The 24,526-nt window shown below is 34.7% G+C and overlaps 1 protein-coding gene across 5 annotated transcripts in view; it reads left to right on the top strand.

Annotated features, from left to right (window-relative positions):
• RALGAPA1 (Ral GTPase activating protein catalytic subunit alpha 1) overlaps window positions 1–24,526 on the top strand; it is a 258,914-nt gene that overhangs the window by 97,119 nt on the left and 137,269 nt on the right. For 2 of the 5 annotated variants that reach the window (XM_044389462.3, XM_048221106.2), the window contains 5 exons: window positions 2,858–2,998; window positions 12,992–14,545; window positions 16,322–16,446; window positions 17,990–18,206; window positions 19,459–19,635. In XM_044389462.3, the coding sequence (XP_044245397.1) occupies window positions 2,858–2,998; window positions 12,992–14,545; window positions 16,322–16,446; window positions 17,990–18,206; window positions 19,459–19,635 (2,214 nt within the window). The remainder of the gene's footprint in view (window positions 1–2,857; window positions 2,999–12,991; window positions 14,546–16,321; window positions 16,447–17,989; window positions 18,207–19,458; window positions 19,636–24,526) is intronic. The other 3 variants (XM_048221044.2, XM_026513605.4, XM_057306476.1) reach the window with 2 other exon arrangements.

The following is a 24,526-nucleotide window of genomic DNA, read 5'->3' as shown; positions in this document are numbered from 1 at the left end:
GTGTCATTTTAGAAGTGAGAAAAGGCCAGATTTGCCTTCCTTCTATTTATTTTGTGTTTGTGTGCTTTTAGGGACTTAATACATTTACTGTTTATGAATTTCTTATGTTGCATGGGAACTCCTGAATGAAGGTTACAGTTTTTGACATAATATGTATTTTATGGTCCAAGATGAATTTATATAGAATGCATCTATTTTTTCTTTTTTGAGAAGGGTAAATACAAAGCCCTCAAAAATTGGTATGCTTATATGTTTGAAAATTTGTTTTTTCTTCTTGATGTTACATTTTTCATACTGCCCTTTCATCTACATAAAACACATTACAGATTTAAAATCAGTGATACGTGTGTCTAAGGAATGTGTGTGGCAGTAGGAATTTCAGTGACTTTCTGGAGATTTCTGACCTAAGCTTTGGATTAGTAAATTTCCCTAAAAATCCCAGTAGCTAATTCATCATTAAGTAATTTTCTATAGCGCAGGTTACATGGCTGTGAGGCACTGGACAGATTTTCAGGTATGCATAAAGACCTGTAGTATAGTAAAAAATAGAGGGGTGCATTTTTGTAGAATTCATTTAGGACCATAACAAACTGAAACCACTGCGATTATGGAAAATCCCAAGGGAAATGCCCAAGCTCTTCCTTCAAGTTGGTGGTAGGAAGGAAAGAAGGAACAAAAGGAATTGTTATCTTCAAGGAATTATCTAACCCAAGGGAAAAAAATAGAGAAAAACTTGTAATTCTTCTGTAGAATTGAAAACTTAATCAAATTAGTTTTACTTTTTTTTTTTTAAGATTTTATTTATTTATTCGACAGAGAGAGAACAAGCAGAGGGAGTGGCAGGCAGAGGGAGAGGGAGAAGCAGGCTCTTTACTGAGCGGGGAGCCAGATGTGGGGCTCCATCTCAGGACCCTGAGGTCATGACGTGAGCCGAAGGCAGATGCTTAACCAGCTGAGCTGCCCAAGTGCCCCAAATCAAATTAGTTATAAAAGAAACAATTTAGTTTTTGAAATAAGTATCTTTTTTTGATTTACTCCTCTATATGTTCGCAACTGAACCCTTTCTTTTTCAAATAATTGTGCCAGACTCCCCAAATGCAGATATTCATTAAGTCTTTATTGAGCTCATATGTCCCAAGGATTGTAAAGATCAGAGGATATAGCTGTGTGTTTGAAAAGTTGGGAGGCTGACATAAAAACATACAATCCACTAAAAATAGATTGTAAGCTTTGCAAAGCAGGGATTCTTAACTGTTTTGTTCATTGCTATATTTATTGCCAATAAATTAATTATGCGGGAGAGTCAGAAAAGCTTCACAGATGACATTTTGAGTAAGGAGTATTAGGAAGAAAAGAAGACCAAGAATATTATTAATTCACAGAGCCATGCTGTTTTGGAAGAGCATGAAAATTTCAAACAGTATAATTCTCGGTGGCAGCAGCGTGTGAGAACAGAAGGAGAAGATGCAGTTGCAGTGATTAGTGCAGCCAGGTCACATAGGCCTTGTGTGACAAGCTAAGGAATTTAGGCATCAGGGAACCAGGAGTTTCCATTACCCAGGACAACCAAGATTTTGAATTGATATTAACGCTCAAATTTTTTTTTAACCATCATATTATACTGGATATTATGCAATATTGTTTAAGTCCTCTATTCATACATAAGAATATGCATACCTTCATTTATTCAAGGATCCCTAAACTGGAAGTTAAGTTAAAAGTATGTTTGGGAAGTATAAACTTGACTATTAATTTATTTCTAAGTGTGCTAAAATTTGTCTTTAATTGTATGAGCTGGTGACCCCTTATACGAGACTACCAAATGCAACTACAAATGTAATTTTTGAAAAGTGATCCAGTTTTTAATTTATCTTGAAGAACTTAATCTTTAAAGTTTTTATATTATATGCTTAAGATTTGAATTAGCACAAACTTGTTTATTTTTCTCGGTGACTTGATTTTTCATCCAGATTGCAAATTTTATTTTCTTTAAATATTCCTACTTAAAATTTGTAAATTATACTGTTAAACTTTATTATTTTTTTTAAATTTATTTATTTGAAAGAGAGAGAGCACAAGCAGGGGGAGGGGCAGAGGCAGAGGGAGAAGCTGACTCCCCACTAAGCAAGGAGCCTGATGTGGAGCTCTATCCAGGACTCCAGGATCATGACCTGAGCCGAAGTCTGACGCTTAACCAACTGAGCCACCCAGGCATCCTATATACTGTTACGCTTTAATATAAATAAGAGATATGGATTTAAGTAAGCATTCTTCTCCTCCCAAGATCGAATACTAACCATGAGATTCAATCCTTTAGATTATGAATTACATAAAATGTTCTAAAAATGACCTAAGAGTGACTTCGAAACTTTGTTAGGGAAGAGTATGAAAGTAGAAATGATTTGTTTTTGGAATTCAGCTTCATTAAGAAGAATGACTCGGAATTGCCTCATAATGGCTCAGAGAAATGCCCAAATATAGTACCAAATTTTCTTTAAACTAATAATGTTGAGTTCTTTTCAGTGTTTCCATTCAATGAACTTTTCAACCCTTGATTTGAGAACATAGTGCTAATTTAAAGTGTCTGCTGATTTTTAATGCTATACCATTGTAACTGCTAATAATAAAAAGCATTTTCCTGCTTTACACCAAAAACTTTACATTGGAAATGTCATGTGTTCTCTGATTTCTTTTCTTACAGCTTGCCAGTATTTGCCGTGCTGAAATGTTTTAATTTAAAATTTCCTTCCTTTGTATCTTTTAGTTTTCTCTGTTGCTGCTTTTTCTGTGACACAAGCCTTTCATTATAGTCACTCTTCTTTTTTCCTTCCCCACTTCTTTCTTTTCCTTTTTAAAGCCATGAGAAGCCGATCCATTGGTGAATGTGCTCTGCCATCGGCCTATATACGCAGTGCTAAAAGTGCTCCTGTTCTGATCCATACTTCCAAACCCTTCTTGCCTGATATTGTTCTCACTCCCCTTTCTGATGAGCTTTCAGGTAGTGCCACCTCTGCTAATTTCTGCACCACCTTTTTCACTTTTTAATCCTTCTGCTTTCAAATTTTGCTTAATCAAATAAACTCTTCAAAGTTAATTTCTATGGGGGAGGCATGGGAAATTGGGAAAGTGGCTGAGAAATCAACATTTTGAGTTATTTGAATTCTAATGCTATCCTGGCATTCATTCTGGAAGTGCTAAGTTTAGTGCTGTGCCAATGTCCAATATTTTTGGTTGTCAATTTTTTTCTGTTTACAGTTGAGTTTTTTCTTCTCAGGTGGTTAAAAGAAGTAGTAATATATATTTATGTCATTATAGGTGTCTGACAAAAGATGATTTGAAAGGTAACAATCAGAGCCTTGACTTTTAATTTCCCATTGTTTTGACTAATGATTTGGTAAATCTTGAATAATGCGTCTCCATCATCTGTAGTAATGGAAGTAAGTAAGGGGAATCAATAATTGAGAAAAGTACATACTCTTAGAGTTGCTTTGGAATAAATCTTTGTATCTGTGTTAGATTATATTAGATTATAATAGGATATAGAATTCTAAGAACTCACTTTTAAGCCGAATAAAGAAAACCATTCTATGAAGCCCCAATTTTTAAGGAACCTCAAAACCTGGTCACCTTTTCAGTTCCGTCTCAGGTCATTGATCCCCAGTACTAGGATGAGATGGTCTGCTCTTTAATAAGGTTTAATTAACATGTAATAAAATGTATAGATCCTGGCATCAGTTCAATGATTTTTGAGAATTATACACACTCCTATTAACTGTTATCCCAAAGAAAATGTAGAACATTTCCATTATCCCCCAAATTCCCTAGTGACACTTTCAAGTCAGTACCCCTCCCCCACATAATCGCTTTTGATTTCTGTCACTGTAGCTTTTTTAAAAAATAATTTTGTGTGAATAAAATCATATAGTGTCTTATCTTTTAGACAGAAGCAAACATAGTTACTATGCAAAATGTGCTAGCTTGAAGAAAATGACTTGTACATTTTTAGGTACTTTCTTACTACTCTTCTTAAGTGTGTTTCCTTGACAGTGCCACTTTTGGTGAGGTTGACTTTTTTTTTTCTTTTAAACCACCTGTCTTTATCCTTTCGGTTCTTAATGGATTAAAGGTTTATGCGAGGGAAGGTGCTTTTTTTCAAAAAAAAAAAAAAAAAGATTGACTTATTTATTTCAGAGGGAGATAGAGAGTGGGGGTGGGGGGTGGAGAGAGCAGAGGGGGAGAGAGAATCCTGAAGTAGACTCCCCGCTGAGCGTGGAGCCTGACATGGGGCTTGATCCCAGGACCCCAAGATCAGGAACCAAACCAAAATCAAGTCAGCCACTTAACCAGCTGAGCCATCCAGGCGTCCCAAAGGGAAGGTGCATTATTATTATTATTTTAATTTTTTATTAATGATGATATTTCAGTTGAAGTGCTTTCCACCATCTGTAATCTAATTAAGATCAGAGATTTCAGTCAGACATATTGAAAGGTGAATATATGTAGAAAAATAGACACTCCTGTGGTTGGTTTTCTTTGAAAACACTGTAAATGAATAAAACTTAGTATTTTACTTTTCTAAAAATGAGAAAATAAACTATTCAGTTATTGGTTGTGGTATGTTTGTGTTTTCTAGTTCAAGATACCTTGAATGATAAATATTTAGACATATTCTTTATTGTGTTTTTGAGAAGTGTTCAATATTATTTTTTAGAACCAAAGTATAATAGAAATAATGAATCTCTGATGAATTGTATAATGAAATTGATAGTTGACTTTGCAGTTTTATGGATGACAATAATAAAACAGAAAATTTGGCCTCAAATCCAAACCTGGGTGCTCAATAAGTATTTGATGATGAATGAATATATATTTGACAGCAGTAAGATTAGGCTACCTAAATAATTTAAGCTATCGATGCAAAGAGTAGCAAGATTAGAAAATATGTAAATGGAATAATATAAATTTGAATATACAGAAGAAAACAGCAAATATTTTTGTTACATATGATGTTTAGCTACAAATAAAGAATTTGGATATTTTGTCTCTTTGGCGCTCCATTTAAGCACTGTACATTCCTATGTAAGTAGCACTGATTTTGGTTGATTGCATCAAATTATAATTTAAGTTACATAAATGGGCAAAACAATATTTCTGTTCTTATAACTTACTGTATATAGCTAAAAGAAACTCCCAATTTGTTGTAAACTTCTCTGAGATATATTTTTTGCTTCAAGCTTTTTTTAGTTTTAAGAAATATTTTTAAAGCATTTACTGCAAACCATTTTTGACATGTTTAGAAAAACTGAAATGAATTTTGGCCACTAGATCTTTTTTTAAAAGATATTATTTATTTGTGAGGGAGAGAGAGCACAAGCACAGGAGCACCCAAAGCAGGGGCGGCGGGGGCAGAGGGAGAGGGAGAAGCAGACTCCCCGCTGAGCAGGGAGCCCAACACAATGCAGGGCTTGATCCCAGGATCCTGGGAACATGACCTGAGCCAAAGGAAGGCAGAACCCTAACCAAGTGAGCCACCCAGGTGCCCCTTGGACACTAATTCTTAAATGTTTGGATCAAATACTCCCCTGCTGTGTTAAAACTGTCAGGAAGATTTATTTTTCCTTAGAATCTTAAGGGCTTTACAAAATTTCTTGTCTGCAACTTAAATAATATTTTGGCAAATATGCATGTTAAGTGCTGAAATATTTTTTAAAAGCTAAAATAAAGGTGAGCTGTTGCCTTTAAAATGTAAGGTAGTGCCTTCACTAGGGTAGGTGTCTATTTCAGAATCCTTACTTCACTGTAAATACATAATACAAAAAGATTACCTTTTAGTGATTTAATGGGGAAGGTGTTTTAGGAAGAATGAAAGGAATTTTCTAAGTGGCAGTTCTATTTTTGTTTTCATTTCCTTCATTTGGGATAACATGCATTCTGTGATAGATTTAAAGAGTAGGATAATGGTGAGATATCAGTCACTAAATCAAAACAAACTTCATATCTGTTTATCAAAATAATGTTAATTTTAGAAAATATGGATTATATAGAAAAGTATATGAAAAATATACATAATCCTCCAAACCAGTGCTTATTATTGATAACTTACAAGGCAGTTGCTTCCAGTTTTTTGTGCATGTGTACTACATATAAGACATAAAACCAAATTTAGACTTGGTTCATTTTAGTAAAAACCATTTTTCTTTTAAGACTTAAAAGAGGCAAGGAACATATAAAGTAGCAGCAAAAACTCCTCTTTCCTGAGAAGTGACTTGTGAATGAAATCATTTAAGATCAGGAGCTGAGGTTTCTGTAACTACTTCACCAAAAAAACAGTGAAAACACTCATAGACAGTCACTCTAGCTTTTGGTTAGAAGTAGAGTTCTCTGGAAAAATATTTACCTAATACTCTTGAATACTTATGAGGGTAAAAGGAAACTGTTTAATTCCTTTTTCCTTTTTAACCCTAAGATGTTAAAAAATGGGCCATCAGCTTTTGAAGCACCCTATTTCTGTCCAGCCCCTTTTTCTCCTCCAGTATTCTTGTTTTAGATGTCCATTCTACCTACACTGTTATGTGATGCTATTTATGCTCTTTATAGCTTTATACAGACCAAACTATTTGAATAGCTGAATATCATTGAAGAGTTTTTCTTAAGCTGGGGGACTAATTCAAAGGCATTTGCTCTATATGTCTCATTAGTTCTTAACAATAGACTCATGTGTAACAATTGAAATATTTTTTCCCAGGCATCTCCCTCAGGTTTTGATGTAATATTCTGGGGGTTGCACTAGCATCTAACATTAGTTTTTAAAGCTCTACAAGTAATACAGGTGTCTGGGCAAGCATGCGCTCCCTGTCCCTTATTCTTAAACTAGATTATACTTTTAATTAAACATTTGGTAGGCTAGGCTAAACAGTCTTTCTTTTTCTGATAAATGGTTGACAGAGAAGCCAGAAATCTCAGTAATTGTTCTTGAGCAAATTAGCTTTTATTGCCAAAAATAATACTTCAGTGAAAGAAGCGATGTAAAAAACCATAAGCAGCGTGGGCACCTGACTTTGTTTATACTTTTCCAACTGTTTCTTATTATTTTCTAATTAAGTAGTGTGGGTTTCTCACCCAGAAATTAAGTTTACAGATCTGCTTTCTTTGAACTAGTTCTCAACTGCTAACTTGTTTGTCATGCTTACTCTTAGACTCTAGTCTATCTAGGCCATATTACATAGGCTGCTAATGTTGTTTAACAGGGCTTCATTATTTGAATTGAGCTCTGTAGAGCAAAAATGTTTTGATCTTTCTACTTGTGTTTTCTGAGTATCAGGAGAAAGAAAATGTTAGCTCTCATGCCCCATCCTGTTCCTAAATTCTGCCTAATCACCTCCAACCAAACAAGTAGGCCCTTCTTTACACACCAAGGAATTGCTGTCTTACCATCAATATGTGATAGTAATCTTTTACAGATTTTCTACCTGTAATCTGCTGGTTCTAGCATAATTCCAAATCTGATTTGTTTTGTTTTGTTTTTGCTGAAATAATTTGTATTTTTTAAAAGTACATCTCAAAACTTGAAGCTAACTTAAAGTGGCGTTATATAACATGTTCATAAACAAAACAGTGTAATTTTCTTAACATAAAAAATGTATTGGTTATCTGTCTATTCCTAAAATTTAAGAGTAAGGGAAACAATATTAGAAGGATAAAAGAGTAGAGGATAGTCTAGTGTTTTAAATTTTAGTGGTCTAAAATTAAAATTAATTATTTGAAGTTGATTTGTTGCTTTTAATTTTTTTGTGAGTTAAAATTTCTTTATTAATTTCTCTAAGCAAGAGAATTATGACATTGGGGCATCAGAAGGAGCCTTCCTGATTTAATAACTGGGAAAACCAAGTTGATAAAACTATGAGAATATGTAAAAGTTCAGCAAAGTTGCCAGTGTAAGAGTAATTTAGAAAAACCAGTAGCATTTCTGTCAATGACCAAAATAAAAGCAATAAAATAAGACTCACAATTGCAACAAAACATCAGCATAAACAGTTTTCCCATGATTTCAGTGATGTAGATACTGCTTTGAATTGCCTATAAATTGAACATCCAGTCTTAAAAATAGATTTTACTAGACTCTGTTAGTAATAAAATTGGAAACATGGATGCTCTGTGGTTCTTACCTTGAAAGTACATTGCCATGTTACCCAAATAGGCAAAAACATTTTTTAATTACATGAAGGACATTGTCATTTCTTTTAGGTAAATCCAGAAAAAAACTTCAGCTTTAAAATGGCATGAACTTCTTTGTAAACTAGTATAAATGATTTTTATGAATTCAGGAGCTTAAAAATATTACTGATTGCTAGTGTTTATGATTGATCGAGAATAGAATTTAACTTTGGGTAAAAGGGATTTGGCACGTGATTCTGTACCTGTTTTCTAAAATTGTTAAAATTTCCTGTGGTATGCTAGTGTTATAACTTAAGAGATTTATTTTCCTGAGGAACTAGCTTGATATTTTATGAATTAGCAGCTACTAATTTTTAATATAAAAGAGATGCTATCCTTCTACCACTATTAGTGTACTAAGCCTCCACTATGTGACAAGGATTATTTCAAGCAATGGGGATATTGTGATGTTAATACAAACAGAATCCTGAAGAAACATAATTCCAGTGGAAAGAAAATTTTTTTTATACATTGCAAGCTAATATTACACTTTAATTTACAGCTTATCATTCAAAATAGCAAAGGAAACTTTTCTTTGAAACAGAATAGTCAGGAAAAAAAAACTAATCCAGAAGTAATTTCCAGCACTTTCATACTAAACATTATTAAGAAAATCCAGAGATAAAACTTGACATTTCTAGCACTTTGTACGCTCTATAGGAAGCATTTTATCAATGTTCAAAAGTTTTTAAAAATTTGTTAAAAAACTTTTTTCTTGTTTTGCTCATTTAATGGTTACTAATACTTTAGATTAAAATCATTTAATTTAGAGGCTTCTATTTTTCAAAGTAAAATATAAGCAGCATAATTGTATTGAAGACCCATTTTTGTTAAACCTAAAGCCACTGTTATTTTCAGCAATCCAGTGCAAAGTTTGTTGGTTGTTTTCTTCTGTATAATTTACTAATATTTGTATTTGACTAAGTTTTTATTTCTTAAATTCTTATCTTTATAGAGATAAATGATTATGCTGCTTTATCATTTCTTAATACAATTAATTTTTGCCAATTTAAAAAAAAATTAATTATTTCATGAATATATGATATATATTACTCAGGATACTTAGAACATGGACTAATTTTTATCTCAAATCCCACCTCTCCACTTTCTAGCTGTGTAACCTCAGACAGGTCACTTAAATAGTTTCTTCATAAAATGGGGATAACAACACCTACTTCACAGTGTTGTTGTGAGGATTAAATGAGTTAATATGTGTAAGATGCTTGTAACAATGCCTAGCATGTAGAAGAGACTATATGGTTTAGCTTTCATTTAGTCTTTTTCTCCTTAACAAAATGCAGGTATACAGCATTTCTTTAAATTGAAGGCTTGCTCCAGTTACTTATGCTTAAGTCAGCAATTATTTTCTTCTTTGAGGTTATTCAGTTACTATTCTTACATGCCCATGTGAGAACTATATTTAAAGCTTAAATATTATTTTTTGTTTAAATTTAAACTTAAATTCTCAAGCAGTACATTATTGATAGAAAAATATATTTTTTAAAGCTCTTGCCCTCTTAAACTTGCATGAAAATATTGGATATTCATATATGATAAAAAAAAGTTTAGGGAAAAAACAGACTGAAATAGTGGCTAAATATTCTGATTATGCAAGGTGAGGACTGGGTTGGGAAGAAATTCTCAAAAAAACTTCACAGTAATCTTTACTGGCTTGTTTAGAATAGAAAAATTATGAAATGTCAATAAAGGAACTTAAAACTAATATTCTGCTTTTCTGAAGTTCATATATTTGCTAGAATCATAACATTACCTTTTTTTTTTTAAGATTTTATTTATTTGACAGAGAGAGAGCATAAGCAGGGGGAGTGGCAGGCAGAGGGAGAGGGAGAAGCAGGCTCCCCGCTGAAGTAAGGAGCCTGACATGGGAGGACCCTGGGATCATGACCTGAGCTGAAAGTCTGATGCTTAAACTGAGCCACCCAGGCACCCCATAACATTAGCTTTTATTTTTATTTTATTTTTTTTATTTTAATGTTTTTTTTTATTATATTATGTTAGTCACCATACAGTACATCCCTGGTTGCTGATGTAAAGTTCAGTGATTCATTAGTTGCATATAACACCCAGTGCACCATGCAATACGTGCCCTCCTTACTACCCATCACCAGTCTATCCCATTCCCCCACCCCCCTCCCCTCTGAAGCCCTCAGTTTGTTTAAGGTTTTAACATTTTAATTTTGGGGGCGCCTGGGTGGCGCAGTCGTTAAGCGTCTGCCTTCGTCTCAGGACGTGATCCCAGTGTTCTGGGATCGAGCCCCACATCAGGCTCCTCCGCTAGGAGCCTGCTTTTTCCTCTCCCACTCTCCCTGCTTCTGTTCCCTCTCTCGCTGGCTGTCTCTCTCTGTCAAATAAATTTTAAAAATCTTTAAAAAAAATAAAATAAAATTTTAATTTTGAACTGGAGCAGATTAAACTCTCAACTACAAAATTTTTAAGAATTTTGGTCGAAAATTAGTTTTTATCCTTTGCTAAGTCCTATTAGGATATTTTGTGGAAAGAAACTTGAAATGCATCTTAAATGTAATTTCTGTCCTCTAGGCAGAGGTTGTAATGACCTATTATGGGAGATAAAATAAAACCAAAATACTTACATTCCTTAGGACAGACAAATAAGCATTAGTTATGTGCTGCAATAATAAATAATGGGTATAAATGCATAAATGTTTAGTTTCTAAGGAAATGTTTCACTTTTAATTTAGAAGAATTTTTAAATGGAGTGTATGAAGAAGAAAGCCAATGTCATTTTTAGAATATTCCCCTCAACTTAATGGTAAAATAAATTAATTGTCTTAACTTCTCATGGTATTGTGTATTTGACCTGTGCTTGGAATCTAAATGTATCTTCAGGAATATAGTGGAATCTTATCATAATACAAAGTTCCCTTGTTCTGAATCTATGTATAAAGTGACTCCTTGTGGACCTTGTACAAAGAAGTCGATACGGATAAAATGGCAGAAGGACCAGCCTCCTTTTATTCATAGCATGGTTCCCAAGAGTATTTTGAATTACTGTCTCCATTTTATAAATGAGAACACTGGTTTCAGAATCTGGAGTAAGAAAACCTAAGTTCTAGACCTAGCACAATCAATAAGTTAATTTGTGATCTTGGATAAGTCACTGTTTTACTGTGGATCTAAATCTCATTTTCAGTTACGGTTCTGTTACTTACAACCTTTGCATTATAAGCCTAATGAGTAACAACATCTGACTTTTTGATTCTTTGTCCTTTTTTCATTATATTTTGCTGGCTTAAAAGCAAAAAAATTTTTTTTTACTTTTTTCTTGGTGATATAAAGGCCAAGGTGGATTCATAGACACTGTACTTTAATTTTAAAATTTCTTTTTTTTTTTTAAAGATTATTTATTTATTTGACAGAGAGACAGCCAGCGAGAGAGGGAACACAGCAGGGGGAGTGGGAGAGGAAGAAGCAGGCTCCCAGCAGAGGAGCCTGATGTGGGGCTTGATCCCAGAACGCCGGGATCACGCCCTGAGCCAAAGGCAGACGCTTAACGACTGTGCCACCCAGGCGCCCCTAATTTTAAAATTTCTAATTTGCATATACCTATAGTTTAATAGTATTTCAAGTTGTGACTTTCAATTTCATAAATATTTTTGAGGATTTACCATATACTTAAGAGCGAAAGCAATGCAGTGACATGGAACATAAAGCCTGCTTCTCATACTTTATGGTTTCACCTCTTCGGGCCTCAATTTCCTGAGTAAGAGAATTAAACGAGATAATCTGTAATGTCCATTTTGACTGTAAAATCTTAGAGATGTAAGAAGACGTAGACACTTTTTTTTTTTTTTTAAGATTTTATTGAGAGAGAGAATGCGTGCATGCACGAGCAGGGGGAAGGGAGAGGGAAAGAATCCCAAGCAGACTCCCTGCTGAGCATGGAGCTCAATGCAGGCTCGGTCCCAGGACCCTGAGATTATGACCGGAGCCGAAATCAAGAGTTTGGACACTTTACCTACTGAGCCACCCAGGTACCCCAAAAGACCTAGATACAGTTTTTAAGGTTTCATGTTTGTTTAATGGTAAGGGCCAATGATAGGCAGAGGTTTCTTCCTAGTAGATTAAATGGTGTTTGTGAGAAATGGAAAAAAAAGAACAACAATTTTTTAACACTGCTTTTTATTTGATAGAGTGAATAGATATTAATGCTATAAAAAATAAAACACCTCAGTAGAACAGATAAATAGTTTCCTGGCAAAGAGAACTTTTGGAAGAGGGTGGAGATTTCCATTTGTAACATGTGATCAAACAGATAGGCAAGATTTGAAGAAAAGATAATGCCTCTTGCCTGGTAAAGAAGAAATAAGAATTTATGAGACCCAAAAGATTCTACAGTGGAATACTTAAATCAGCTTTCTGTGTTAAGATCTTTTTTTTGCTTGGAACTTAAGTAGGAAAAATTGAATAGCAAGTTTAAATTGCTTAATTTATTGGCACAGCTCTATCTTTAACTGCACTTCCAAATGTTTCATTACCTCACTGTTACTATGCATGTTAACATTTTAAAATGTATTCTGATAGTTTTCTAATTCATTGACACTACATGCTATATTGGCTTGTGCCCATCATGATTTAAAAACAGATTCCTATTTTTAATAGATGTTTTTTCATTGAGATAACCAAAAAATCTCAGAATTTTTTTGTTTTAAGCATATGCTTAGGGTATGGTTGAAATTAATACTATATTTTTCGTGTTCATATAGTTCGTACTCTTCATAATTTTTCTTTTTTACAGATATTGATGATGCTCAAATACTTCCCCGCCCAACTAGAGTCAGACATTTTTCACAAAGTGAAGACACGGGAAATGAAGTTTTTGGTGCTTTGAATGAGGAGCAGCCATTGCCTCGAAGTAGCAGCACTTCTGACATCTTGGAACCATTCACTGTTGAACGAGCCAAAGGTGCAGTTCCTGTCATTGACAGTTCATCCCGTCATGCGCCAAGCTTGCAGAGTTCCACAGAGGCTTCTTCAATAACTAGATCCACTGAAAGCCACATCACTGATACTCATAGTAGAGAGTCTTCTCTGGAAGTTGGTGATAGCATATATGACCATCTTTGTCACTTAATAGATCCAGTAGAACTTGCAGATTCAGCTTTTGAACAAATCCAGTACATTGACCTTGAAGGAGATGACGATCTTCTTTCCTCCCTGAAAGAATATTTTAAGGAAAACCAGGAAAATCATAGTAAAAATGAGTTAGGCAAAGATGCAGCTTCTGAGGAAATGATTATTGCAGTTAATAGGGATGAACGATCATCTTTAGATAAGTTAGAATACATAGACCAAGAAAGTAAATCAGAAAATACCGCCTCTTTTGCTGGGACTCCTGAAAACATTCAGTTTCAAAAAGAACCAAACGCAGCTGTCTTCATGAGTAGTATTGCACCTAACCAGTTAGACAGTTTTATGAGAACAAAAACTTATGAAAAATCTAAGGAACTAAACAGTGATAAACAATCATCAGAACCTAGTTCGGATAGACCTTGTGATAAAGAAAAAAGGAAACACCTGTTTAGACAGACAGCCACAGAATTAGATGCCTGTGTAGATGTAACACTAGTCGAAAAGGTTAAGGGTGTGCAAATTAATGAAAAAACCACTGTCCCACATGTTATGCATGCCAAGAAAACTTCACTAAAAGCACCTGTTAACCATAGACTGCCTCATGTTACAAACACTAGCAAGCTTTCTCCAACTAAAAGGAGCTTGTCTGAAACAGTAACTCATAGAGCCAAAATCATGAAAATTGCTACTAAAAAACGAAATACCGTTCACGTTACTTTTAGACCGTCTACTGAGTCAGTTCAGTTTTATAATCCTCTGGAAAACAAAGAGGCTCCATGGAAGATGAGACTGCGGAAGCTTGGCGGCTTTAGTGGTAGCAGCAGCAGTAGTAGCGGCACTAGCAGCGCCAGCAACCCTCATGCCAGCTCCAGTAGTTTTACAGAGTTAGTAAAACCTGGTGTGTACAGGCCTCTAGATGCAGTTGGTACAGCATCAGTTAGTAAAACAATGAAGGAATCTGCAGAGATTCCCACCACTGTATTACAAAAAGACGGGATTGCAAGTAATCAGTTAGGTAGCCGTAGTACTCTTAGATCATCAAGTCATGAGGCAGGACTACAGCAGGGCTCCCTGGGTGGCGTTTATAAAACTGTTGTACATGCTCTTTCGAAGCCGAAGGCAAATGTTTCCCCACAGAGGCAGAACAGAATGCCACCAGAGGCTCCACTGAGGGATCTGTACAGTCATGTAATGGGCTATTTTGGAAGGAAAGCTGCAGGTGAGCACTAACAGTGTGCAGAGCGCAAAAGGAGAAAGACAGCACCAGTTTGGCTTAATGCAATTGAAGCAAGCTATAAGCAATCAAAAAGCTTTGGGATGGTCACTGCTTTCTCTCTGTTTGGTTATGCATGCGCCTTTTCCCAGCTGTATTTTTCCCAGCATAAAATGTTTATTTAAATTACTAATTTCCCTTATAAGGCATTTAGTTAAACCTCTTTGCTGCTGAACAAGATAGGAAAGAGGAAGATACAGGAAAATTTTAATGACCTTTCAGAGGCTATCGAAATCAAATATTTTTCTGAGTATGTACTACATGAGCCATGAAATCAAGTTTACTAAGTAGTTGGAATACTTTCTCCCCTGCCCCCTTGTAGTTTATATTTAAAAGGGCTCCGGCTCTATCTCATTGAGTTCATTATTTTTATTGCTGATTTACTGGGTTTTATCATTTTTTCTTAGAAGAAAATTACTTTGACATTATGTAACATAATGGAAATCAAGGTCCTACAACCAACACCAACATTTTTAGTTATTGAAGGAGAAATTATTTCTTAAATCTCAAAGTGGATTTAGTTACTTTTCATGTAAGCCATTTCAAAACAAGCTGTAGGCTTTTTAGTTTTGCATTCATTTGTATAGAATGCAAGTCCTTAAAACACTTACCAGTACTTTTCTTTTTTCTGAGATTTTAGATGTGCATAAAGGTTTCATGATAGCCAATCATGATTTAAATATGGAACCTCTATGGACAGATTACAGAAAGCAAGATTATGGTAACTGTCTTCTCTTATCTTGATTCAAATTTAAAATAACTTTACATACATAGAAAATTAACTTTCAGCAGTAAGGTAGGTTTTGATTTTGTTTGTTTAACATGGTTTTGTTAGCATGATTAACAGAATGCTGTATAATGCATCTTGCATTGAGCCATTAATGCCACTTGAGGGCAGTATTCGACAGCTTAGCAAAGCCTGGCCAGTAATATAAAGATAATGGTATTTCACAGTGAACTCTTGACCAGTGTATTTTCTTAACCTGAAATGCTTTTTAGTTCGTTAGGAATATAAGCAATGCTGGTTTTCTTTTAATTGAAGAGAAATTAACTTTTCAACAGTATAATAGTGAAATAAGTAAATATCTTATGTTCTATAAGTTTTTTCCCCAAGTTTAAAACTTTCTTGTTAATGTAGTCATAAAGAAATCAAAATAACTTTTGTGGGTTTTCTTTTTACAGAAAAACCTTTGTGAAAATAAACCTCTTTTTTCTTAAAGCAATAAAATTAGACTTTGTAGTGAATAGAAATGACATTATGTCACAATTATAGATTTTTTATCTAAACTTAAATGCATTTATATCCCACTGAGATGTGCATAGATTCAAGGGATAGATTCCTTGCAAATATTCCTTGGCAAGAATGGAATTCTAAGTTTTTAAGGCTCAAAATAGAAGCATAGAGGCAGGAAGAAAGATAAATATACCAGTTTCTTTATAGGCAATATTAACCTAACTCCAGCTAGTGCTTATCTATAAGCTTTCTTGCTGTTTAAGGTTATACTGAAGATTGACTAACATCTGCTTAGTTAAATGAAGTAAATATCAATTTACTAATTCCTAAAATTAAATCTAAAGGGAGAGAAATTATTTATAAATGCATGTTCGGCAAATAATTGATACGGCATAGGTGATTTGTTTTGGGTTGTTTTTGTTTGTTTCAAATTCAGGAAATGCAGTTAAGTCTTTTCTCACTATATATAGTTATTTATTTATTTTTAGTCAATAAAGAGGACATGAGCCCAAAACTGCCCCCTCTTAATAGTGATATTGGCAGCAGCAATGCTAATGTTCCTGATCTGATGGATGAGTTTATAGCAGAACGACTTCGAAGTGGTAATGCCTCAGTAAGTGTTGTTTTATTTTATTTATTTGGTTTAGCAAGGAGAGTAGAGAAACTAAAAGATATGTACCTCTGTGTGTGTGTGTGTGTATGTTTGTGAATTTTTATTCAAAATAATCTTCCTCTAAAATTTAACCCCTTTTTTGAATTAAGATTTTAAATTATACTTTTATAATATTTTTTATTTAAAAACATAAAACAAATAGGCTTATAATTTTGACCAGAATAAAAGATAAGAATACCTGTATGCTTAACTACTTAGGTATAAGCCCCTACTTTCTAATCTTCCCTCTGTTTTTCATATTTGCTCATAGGTTACCTTCCTGCCCACTGCTGACCCTTAGCAAGAAAAATAACAAGAGAGGTCTTCTGACCCAACTCCCATAAGTTTGATAGCATAAATATTGATTACATAATCATTACAGATAACTTCAGAATAGATTTTAAAGTATCTTTGTTTTATTAGAATTATGGCAGAATGAAAATAGGAGCAATTGTACCCCTAATAATGTTTGCTAAGGAAAGATAAATACATATGGAATTGCCTTTTTTAAATGGTCACATTCCACTGGATTTTTTAAAAAGATTTTTACGTAGAGAGAGAGGAGGGGGAGGGTCAGAGGGAAACGGGGAGAGAGAGAATCTCAAGCAGACTCCCACTGATCACAGAGCCCGACATGAGGCTCAATTCCAGGATCCTGAGCTCATGACCTGAGCTAAAATCAAGAGTCACCCAGGGGCCACTCCATTTGGATTTGAACTTGTGAATGTTTATAGCTCCATTACATTTCCCTTTTATTTTTAGTTTAGTTTTTTCCTTGAATGTGAAAAAGATAATAGAATCATTATATATAATCATTATAGAATAACCTCTTTGTCATCACTCTTTCCTCCCTCCACTATATCTACTATTGCTGCTTTTTCTGTTTGAATACTTTGCTCTTTCTACTCTCTTAACTTCACTCCATGGATCCTTTTGAGGCTTAAAGAGTCTTAGGCCCAACACCATATCATTTTTTTAAATAATTTTTTTTATATTATGTTAGTCACCATACAGTACATCCTTAGTTTTTGATGTAAAGTTCCATGATTCATTACTTGCGTGTAACACCCAGTGCACCATGCAATACGTGCCCTCCTTACTACCCATCACCAGCCTATCCCATTCCCCCAGCCCCCTCCCCTCTGAAGCCCTCAGTTTGTTTCCCAGAGTCCATAGTCTCTCATGGTTCATTCCCCCTTCTGTTTACCCCCCCTTTCTTCTTCCCTTTCTTCTCCTACTAATCTTCCTACATCTTATGTTCCATAAATGAGTGAAACCATATGATAATTGTCTTCACCATATCATAACTGGATCTCTACTTTAGACAAACCAACAGTAATTCAGGTTATGGCTCCATACAGTTACATAGATTGTTTGGTTACTGTGTTTCCCCCCGCCTACTTCAGACCCTAAATCTCAACATTTATTGTGATTGTCTTGGAAATTCAAGATTTCAGATGTTTAATAAGTTTTTTTAATAGTAAGATGTTTCTTGAATTTTTAGACTATGACAAGAAGAGGAAGTAGTCCAGGCAGTCTTGAAATTCCCAAAGACCTCCCTGATATTCTAAATAAGCAAAACCAAATGCGCCCTATTGATGACCCAGGTGTGCCCTCAGAATGGACTTCTCCTGCCAGTGCAGGGAGCAGTGATCTTATCAGCTCAGATAGTCATTCGGATTCTTTCAGCGCTTTCCAATATGATGGCCGAAAATTTGACAGCAAGTATCTTTTTCTATTTGAGCAATATGTTTTCTTGTTGATTGTTTTCCGTTTGAGACTGACTTAGAGGTTATGTAACCATCACCTTCCTCTCTAATGTTATTAGACAAGGGTTCCCACATATTTTGATTTCATTTTTCAGTGAAATTCCAAAGGAAATTTTAGGGAATTCAAGTTGGGACCACTGTATTTCACCAAACTAAAGGCACTTAAAAAACAAAAAGCACTGTCCTTTCATAAAACAAATGATATTTTAAAACCAAACATATAGAAAGGAAAAAAATTAGAGTGGATTTGACATTAGAATAAAGGACATAGTAATGAGTTGATGCTGTTTCATGCACTTGTATTTGGGAACCACTATCTAGTTAAGTTCAGTGCTTCAGTATGTTTAATACAGATACGTTCAATGTTCATTACCCAGAGCCTTTGAATTATCACTTCATGTTAAAATGACAGCATTGATATTATTTGGTGCTGTAGCATTACCACATAGCTTTTCTGATATAATTCTGTGTTACACTTGGCAGTGAAGAGTACCAAAAATTTTAAAAAGAACATGAAAACCTTGGGAACCCAGTTAGTGAAGAGCTGGGAGATGCACTGGAGAAACATGTTTTCTGTCTTCATTGATTATATACTACTGTGATCTCAGAACGAAATATATGATTTAAGACAAAAATGGTTTTTACCGCATATGTGCCATTTTTATTGTATACACCCATATTAGAGATTTTAAAATTCTTGAAAAGCATATTACCAGCTATCAGAAAACCTGGAAAAGAATAGTGATGATACATCACATGTGTTTGTTTTTTGTCCTTATTGTTGTTAGTAATAAGCTATGAGAACCTTTAAAAATTTGTTTCTAATTATAAACTTCAAACTGTTAACATTATTTGCACTTGTCTGACTTGTGTATAAATAGAATAGATTTAGGGGGAATGTTAATATTGAATCATTTTGCTGAAGTAGGTTCGTCTTTTTTTTTTTTTTTTTTTTTTTTAGGTTTATTTATTTGAGAGAGGGAGAGGAGAGAGCACAAGGGGAGAGGGGGAAGCAGACTCTCTGCTGAGCAGGGAGCCCGGGACTTGGACTCAGGGCTAGATCCCAGGACCCTGGGATCATAACCTGAGCTGAAGGCAGATGTTTAACTGACTGAGCCACCCATGCACCCCGCTTTGTCTCTTTTGTAAATACTTTCGTTTTGTAGTTGAGACTTCGATGTACTAGCATTTCTTCTTCCTTTAGATTTTGGCTTTGGAGCTGATGCTGGGATTACATCCTCTGCTGATGTGGATTCAGGTTCTGGCCATCATCAGAGTGCTGAAGAGCAGGAAGTGGCTAGTCTAACCACACTGCAGATAGATTCTGAAACAAGCAGTCTTAATCAACAAGCTTTCTCCGCTGAAGTTGCAACAGTTACTGGTAAAATTCCTCAAGGGAATGTCTTCCTTAAATGCATTTTTTAAGCCACCAAAGAACCTGTTTAGGATTTTATTTGATAGGTTTTAAGTATTACTTATTAGAGTTTAATTATCATGTTTTCATTCATCTTTATGTAACAGTGGAGGGAAAAGTGCATTAATATAAGACTTTCTTGACCTGGAGTCTACATGGTAAGTTTCAGGGGACTAGCTGAATTGAACTCCTAATATTGTATACAAAATTTTATATATGTTTGAATCACTGCATTTCCTGTACGATTTTTAAATAACCAAAAAATAGTTGAGAAGTACTATCTTCTTTTCACTGTCTTTCAGAGTCAGCCCAGATTTTTATAGATTACTTTGACAAAGTATTTATAGAAACTGTAGAGAATACTGCCTAATAGAAGGCCTGTTTATCAATATATTAATATTCTATATTTATACAGTAAATTATGCTTTTCAGTAAATTTTTTATGTGGTCAAATATATGATGAGGAGGATCCAAGAAATTCAGTCATGAAATGCAGGGTCACATTATTGCAAGGTTCATGCAGTGGCCAGAGGGATCCTGAGCAGCTAGTGGCCCATAGATTAAGGGCTGCACTGTGTGATCCACATTTACTCTGGTTCTCACTGTAGTTTGATGCCCTTGGATGGGTGATTATCCATTCCAGTTTTTTTTTTTAAGCTGTTATTTATTTATTTATTTATTTATTTATTACTTACTTACTTACTTACTTACTTACTTACTTGAGAGAGAGAGAGCACGAGCAGGGGATAGGGGTAGAGGGAGAGGGAGAAGCAGACTCCCCGCTTGAGCAGGGAGCCCAAGGCAGGACTCAGTCCTGGGACTGGTCAGGATCCTGACCTGAGCCACCCTGGTGCCCTTAGAAGTTTTTACTTCTTAATTCTCCTCTCATTCTACACCACCCTTCCCTTTGTCCTGGCAACCACCAGTCAGTTCTTCATATCTGTGGGTCTGGGTTTTATTTTGTTTTGTTTTGTTTTTTTAGATTCCACATATAAATGAAAGCACATATGAATGAAATTTTTCTTTTTCTGTCTAACTTACTTCACTTAGCATAATACCCTGAGGTCCAGCCATGTTATCGCAAATGGCAAGATTTCATTCTTTTTTTGTGGCTGAATAGTATTCCATTGTGTATAAAAACCACATCTTCTTTATCCATTCATCCTTCAGTGGACACTTAGGTTGCTTCCATACCTTGGCTGTTGTCAGTAATGCTGCAGTGAACATAGGGATGCAAATACCTCTTTGAATTAGTGTTTTTGTTTTCTTCAGATATATACCCAGTAGTGGAATTACTACATCATATGGTAGTTCTATTTTTAATTTTTTGAGGAACCTCTGTACTGTTTTCCAGAGTAGCTGTACCAGTTTGCAGTCCCACCAACAGTGCACAAGGGTTTCCTTCTCTCCACTTCCTCACCAACACTTGTTATTTTTTTGTCTTTCTGATAATAGTCATTTTGACAGGCGTAAGGTGATACCTCATTGTGGTTTTGATTTACATTTCCCTGATGTTTAGTGATGTTGGGTATCTTTTCATGTGTCTATTGGCCATCTGTATGTCTTCTTTTGAAAAATATCTATTTGGATCCTTTGTCCATTTTTTAATAGGATTGTTTTTTGTTATTGAGTTATAGGAGTTCTTTATATATTTTATATACTTTTTATATATTTTATATATATTTATTGAGTTTTATGAATCTTTATAAATTCTTTATACATTTCTTTATATATGTTATGCCCTTATTGGATATATGATTTGGAAATATCTGCTTCGATTAATAGGTTCCCTTTTTGTTTTGTTGATGGTTTTCTTCATTGTGCAGAGACTTTTTAGTTTGATATAGTCCCACTTGTTTATTTTTGCTTTTGTTTCCCTTCCCTAAAGAGACATCTTAAAAACATCACTAAGACCAATGTGAAGGACCTTACTGCCTGTGTTTTCTTTTAGGAGTTTTATGTTTTCAGGTCTTCAATCCATTTTGAGTTGATTTTTGTGTATGGTATGAGATAGTGGTCCAGTTTCATCCTTTAGCATATAGCTGTCCAGTTTTCCCAACACCATTTATTGAAGAGACTATCCTTTCTCCATTGTATATTTTACCCTCCTTTATTGTAAATTAATTGACCATATATGCATGGGTGTTTTCTGTGCTCTCTGTTCTGTTGATCTCTGTGTCTGTTTTTATGCCAATACCACACTGTTGTAATTACTACAGCTTTGTAGTATAATTTGAAATAGGGAGCAGGATACCTCCAGCTTTGTCCTTCTTTCTCAGAATTGATTTGGCTATTTAGTCTTTTGTTGTTCCATACAAATTTTAAAATTATTGGTTCTAGTTCTGTGAAAAATGCTATTGATATTTTGATAGGGATTGCATTGAATCTGTACATTGTATTGGGTGGTATGGATATTTTAACAATCTTAATTCTTCCAGCTCATGAGCATGGAATATCTTTCCATTTATTTGTGTCTTCTTCAGTTTCTTTCATCAGTGTCTTATAGTTTTCACTGTGTAGGTCTTTCACCTCCTTGGCTAAATTTATTCCTAGGTATTTTATTCTTTTTGATGTGATTATAAATGGGATTGTTTGTGGCTCATTATTACTGTACAGAAACACAGCAGAGTTTTTATGTATTAATTTTGTATCCTGCAATTTTACTGAATTCGTTTATTCTAACAGTTTTTTGATGGAATCTTCAGGGTTTTCTATATATAGTATCATGTGATCAGCATATAGTGACAGTTTTAATTCTTCCTTTCCAATTTGTGTACCTATTAATTTCTTTTTCTTAACCCAATTGCTATAGCTAGGACTTTGAATACTGTGTTGAATAAAAGTGGGGATAGTGGGCAAGCTTTCAAGTTTTCACCATTGAATATGATATTAGAAGCTGGTTTGTCTTATATGGCCTTTATTATTATGTTGAGGTACATTCCCTTTATATCCAGTTTGTTGAGACTTTTTATCATAAATGGGTGTTGAATTTTGTCAAATACTTTCTGCATCTAGTGAAATAATCATATGATTTTTATCTTTCCTTTTGTTAATGTGGTGTACCACATTGGTTGATTTGTGAATGTTGAGCCATCTTTGTCTCCCTGGAATAAATCCCACTTAATCATGGCGTATGATTGCTTTTATGTGTTGTTGAACTCAGTTGGCTAATATTTTGTTGAGGATTTTTGCATCTATGTTCATTAGGGATTTTGGCCTCTAATTTTCTTTTGTGGTGTCCTTGTCTAGTTTTGGTATGAGGGTAATGTAAAATGAGTTTGAAAGTTTTCCTTCCTCTTTAATTTTTTGGAAGAGTTTGAGAGGGGTAGGTGTTAAGACTTCTTTGAATGTTTCGTAGAATTCACCAGTGAAGCCAGGTGGTCTTGGAATATTGTTTTTTAGGAGGTTTTTGATTACTGATTCAGTCTCCTTACTAGTGATTGGTCTATTCAGATTTCTATTTCTTCATGATTCAATCTGGGAAGATTGTACATTTCTAGGAATTTATCCATTTCTTCTAGGTCGACCAATTTGTTGGCATATAATTGTTCAAAATAACCTCTTAAGATCCTTTGTATTGCTGTGGTATTGGTTGTAACACCCTTTCTTTCATTTCTTTCTTTTTTTTTTTTTCGTTTCTGACTTTGAGCTTTTTTTTTTTCTTGTGGGTCTAGGTAAAGGATTGTTATTTTTATCTTTTCAGAGAACCAGCCCTTAGTTTCATTGATCTTCTTTATTGTCTTTTTAATCTCTGTTTCATTAATTTCTGCTCTGATCTTTTTTTTTAATGTTTTTTTATTATATTATGTTAGTCACCATACAGTACGTCCCTGGTTTCTGATGCAAAGTTCGATGATTCATTAGTTGTGTATAACACCCAGTGCACCACGCAATATGTGCCCTCCTTACTACCCATCACCAGTCTATCCCATTCCCCCACCCCCTCCCCTCTGAAGCCCTCAGTTTGTTTCTCATAGTCCATAGTCTCTCATGCTTCATTCCCCCTTCTGATTACCCCGCCTTTCTTTATCCCTTTCTTCTCCTACCGATCTTCCTAGTTCTTTTGTTCCATAGATGAGAAAAATCATATGATAATTGTCTTTCTCTGCTTGACTTATTTCACTTAGCATTATCTCCTCCAGTGCCTTCCATGTTGCAGCAAATGTTGAGAATTCGTTCTTTCTGATAGCTGAGTAATATTCCATTGTATATATGGACCACAGCTTCTTAATCCAGTCCTCTGTTGAAGGGTATCTCGGTTCCTTCCACGATTTAGCTATTGTGGACATTGCTGCTATGAAGATTGGGGTGCATATTGCCCTTCTCTTCACTACGTCTGTATCTTTGGGGTAAATACCCAGTAGTGCAATTGCTGGATCATAGGGTAGCTCAATTTTTAACTTTTTAAGGGACCTCCACACTGTTTTCCAGAGTGGCTGCACCAACCTGCATTCCCACCAACAATGTAGGAGGGATCTCCAGCAATTGCTCTTTCCTGCCTTGTTAATTTTTGCTATTCTAACTGGCGTAAGGTGGTATCTTAGTGTGGTTTTGATTTGAATTTCCCTGATGGCTAATGATTTCAAACATTTTTTCATGTGTCTGTTAGCCATTTGTATGTCATCATTGGAAAAGTGTCTGTTGATATCTTCTGCCCATTTTATGATTTGTTTCTCATGTATTGAGTTTGAGAAGTTCTTTGTAGATCTTGAATACCAGTCTTTTATCTGTAGCATCATTTGCAAATATCTTCTCCCATTCCGTGGTCTGCCTCTTAGTTTTTTTGACTGTTTCCTTGGCTGTGCAGAAGCTTTTTATCTTGATGAAGTCCCACGAGTTCATTTTATCTTTTGTTTCT

This window comes from Ursus arctos, unplaced genomic scaffold (genome assembly GCF_023065955.2).
Source record: "Ursus arctos isolate Adak ecotype North America unplaced genomic scaffold, UrsArc2.0 scaffold_37, whole genome shotgun sequence".
Lineage (NCBI taxonomy): Eukaryota > Metazoa > Chordata > Mammalia > Carnivora > Ursidae > Ursus > Ursus arctos.
This window is presented reverse-complemented; position numbering and strand designations above follow the sequence as displayed.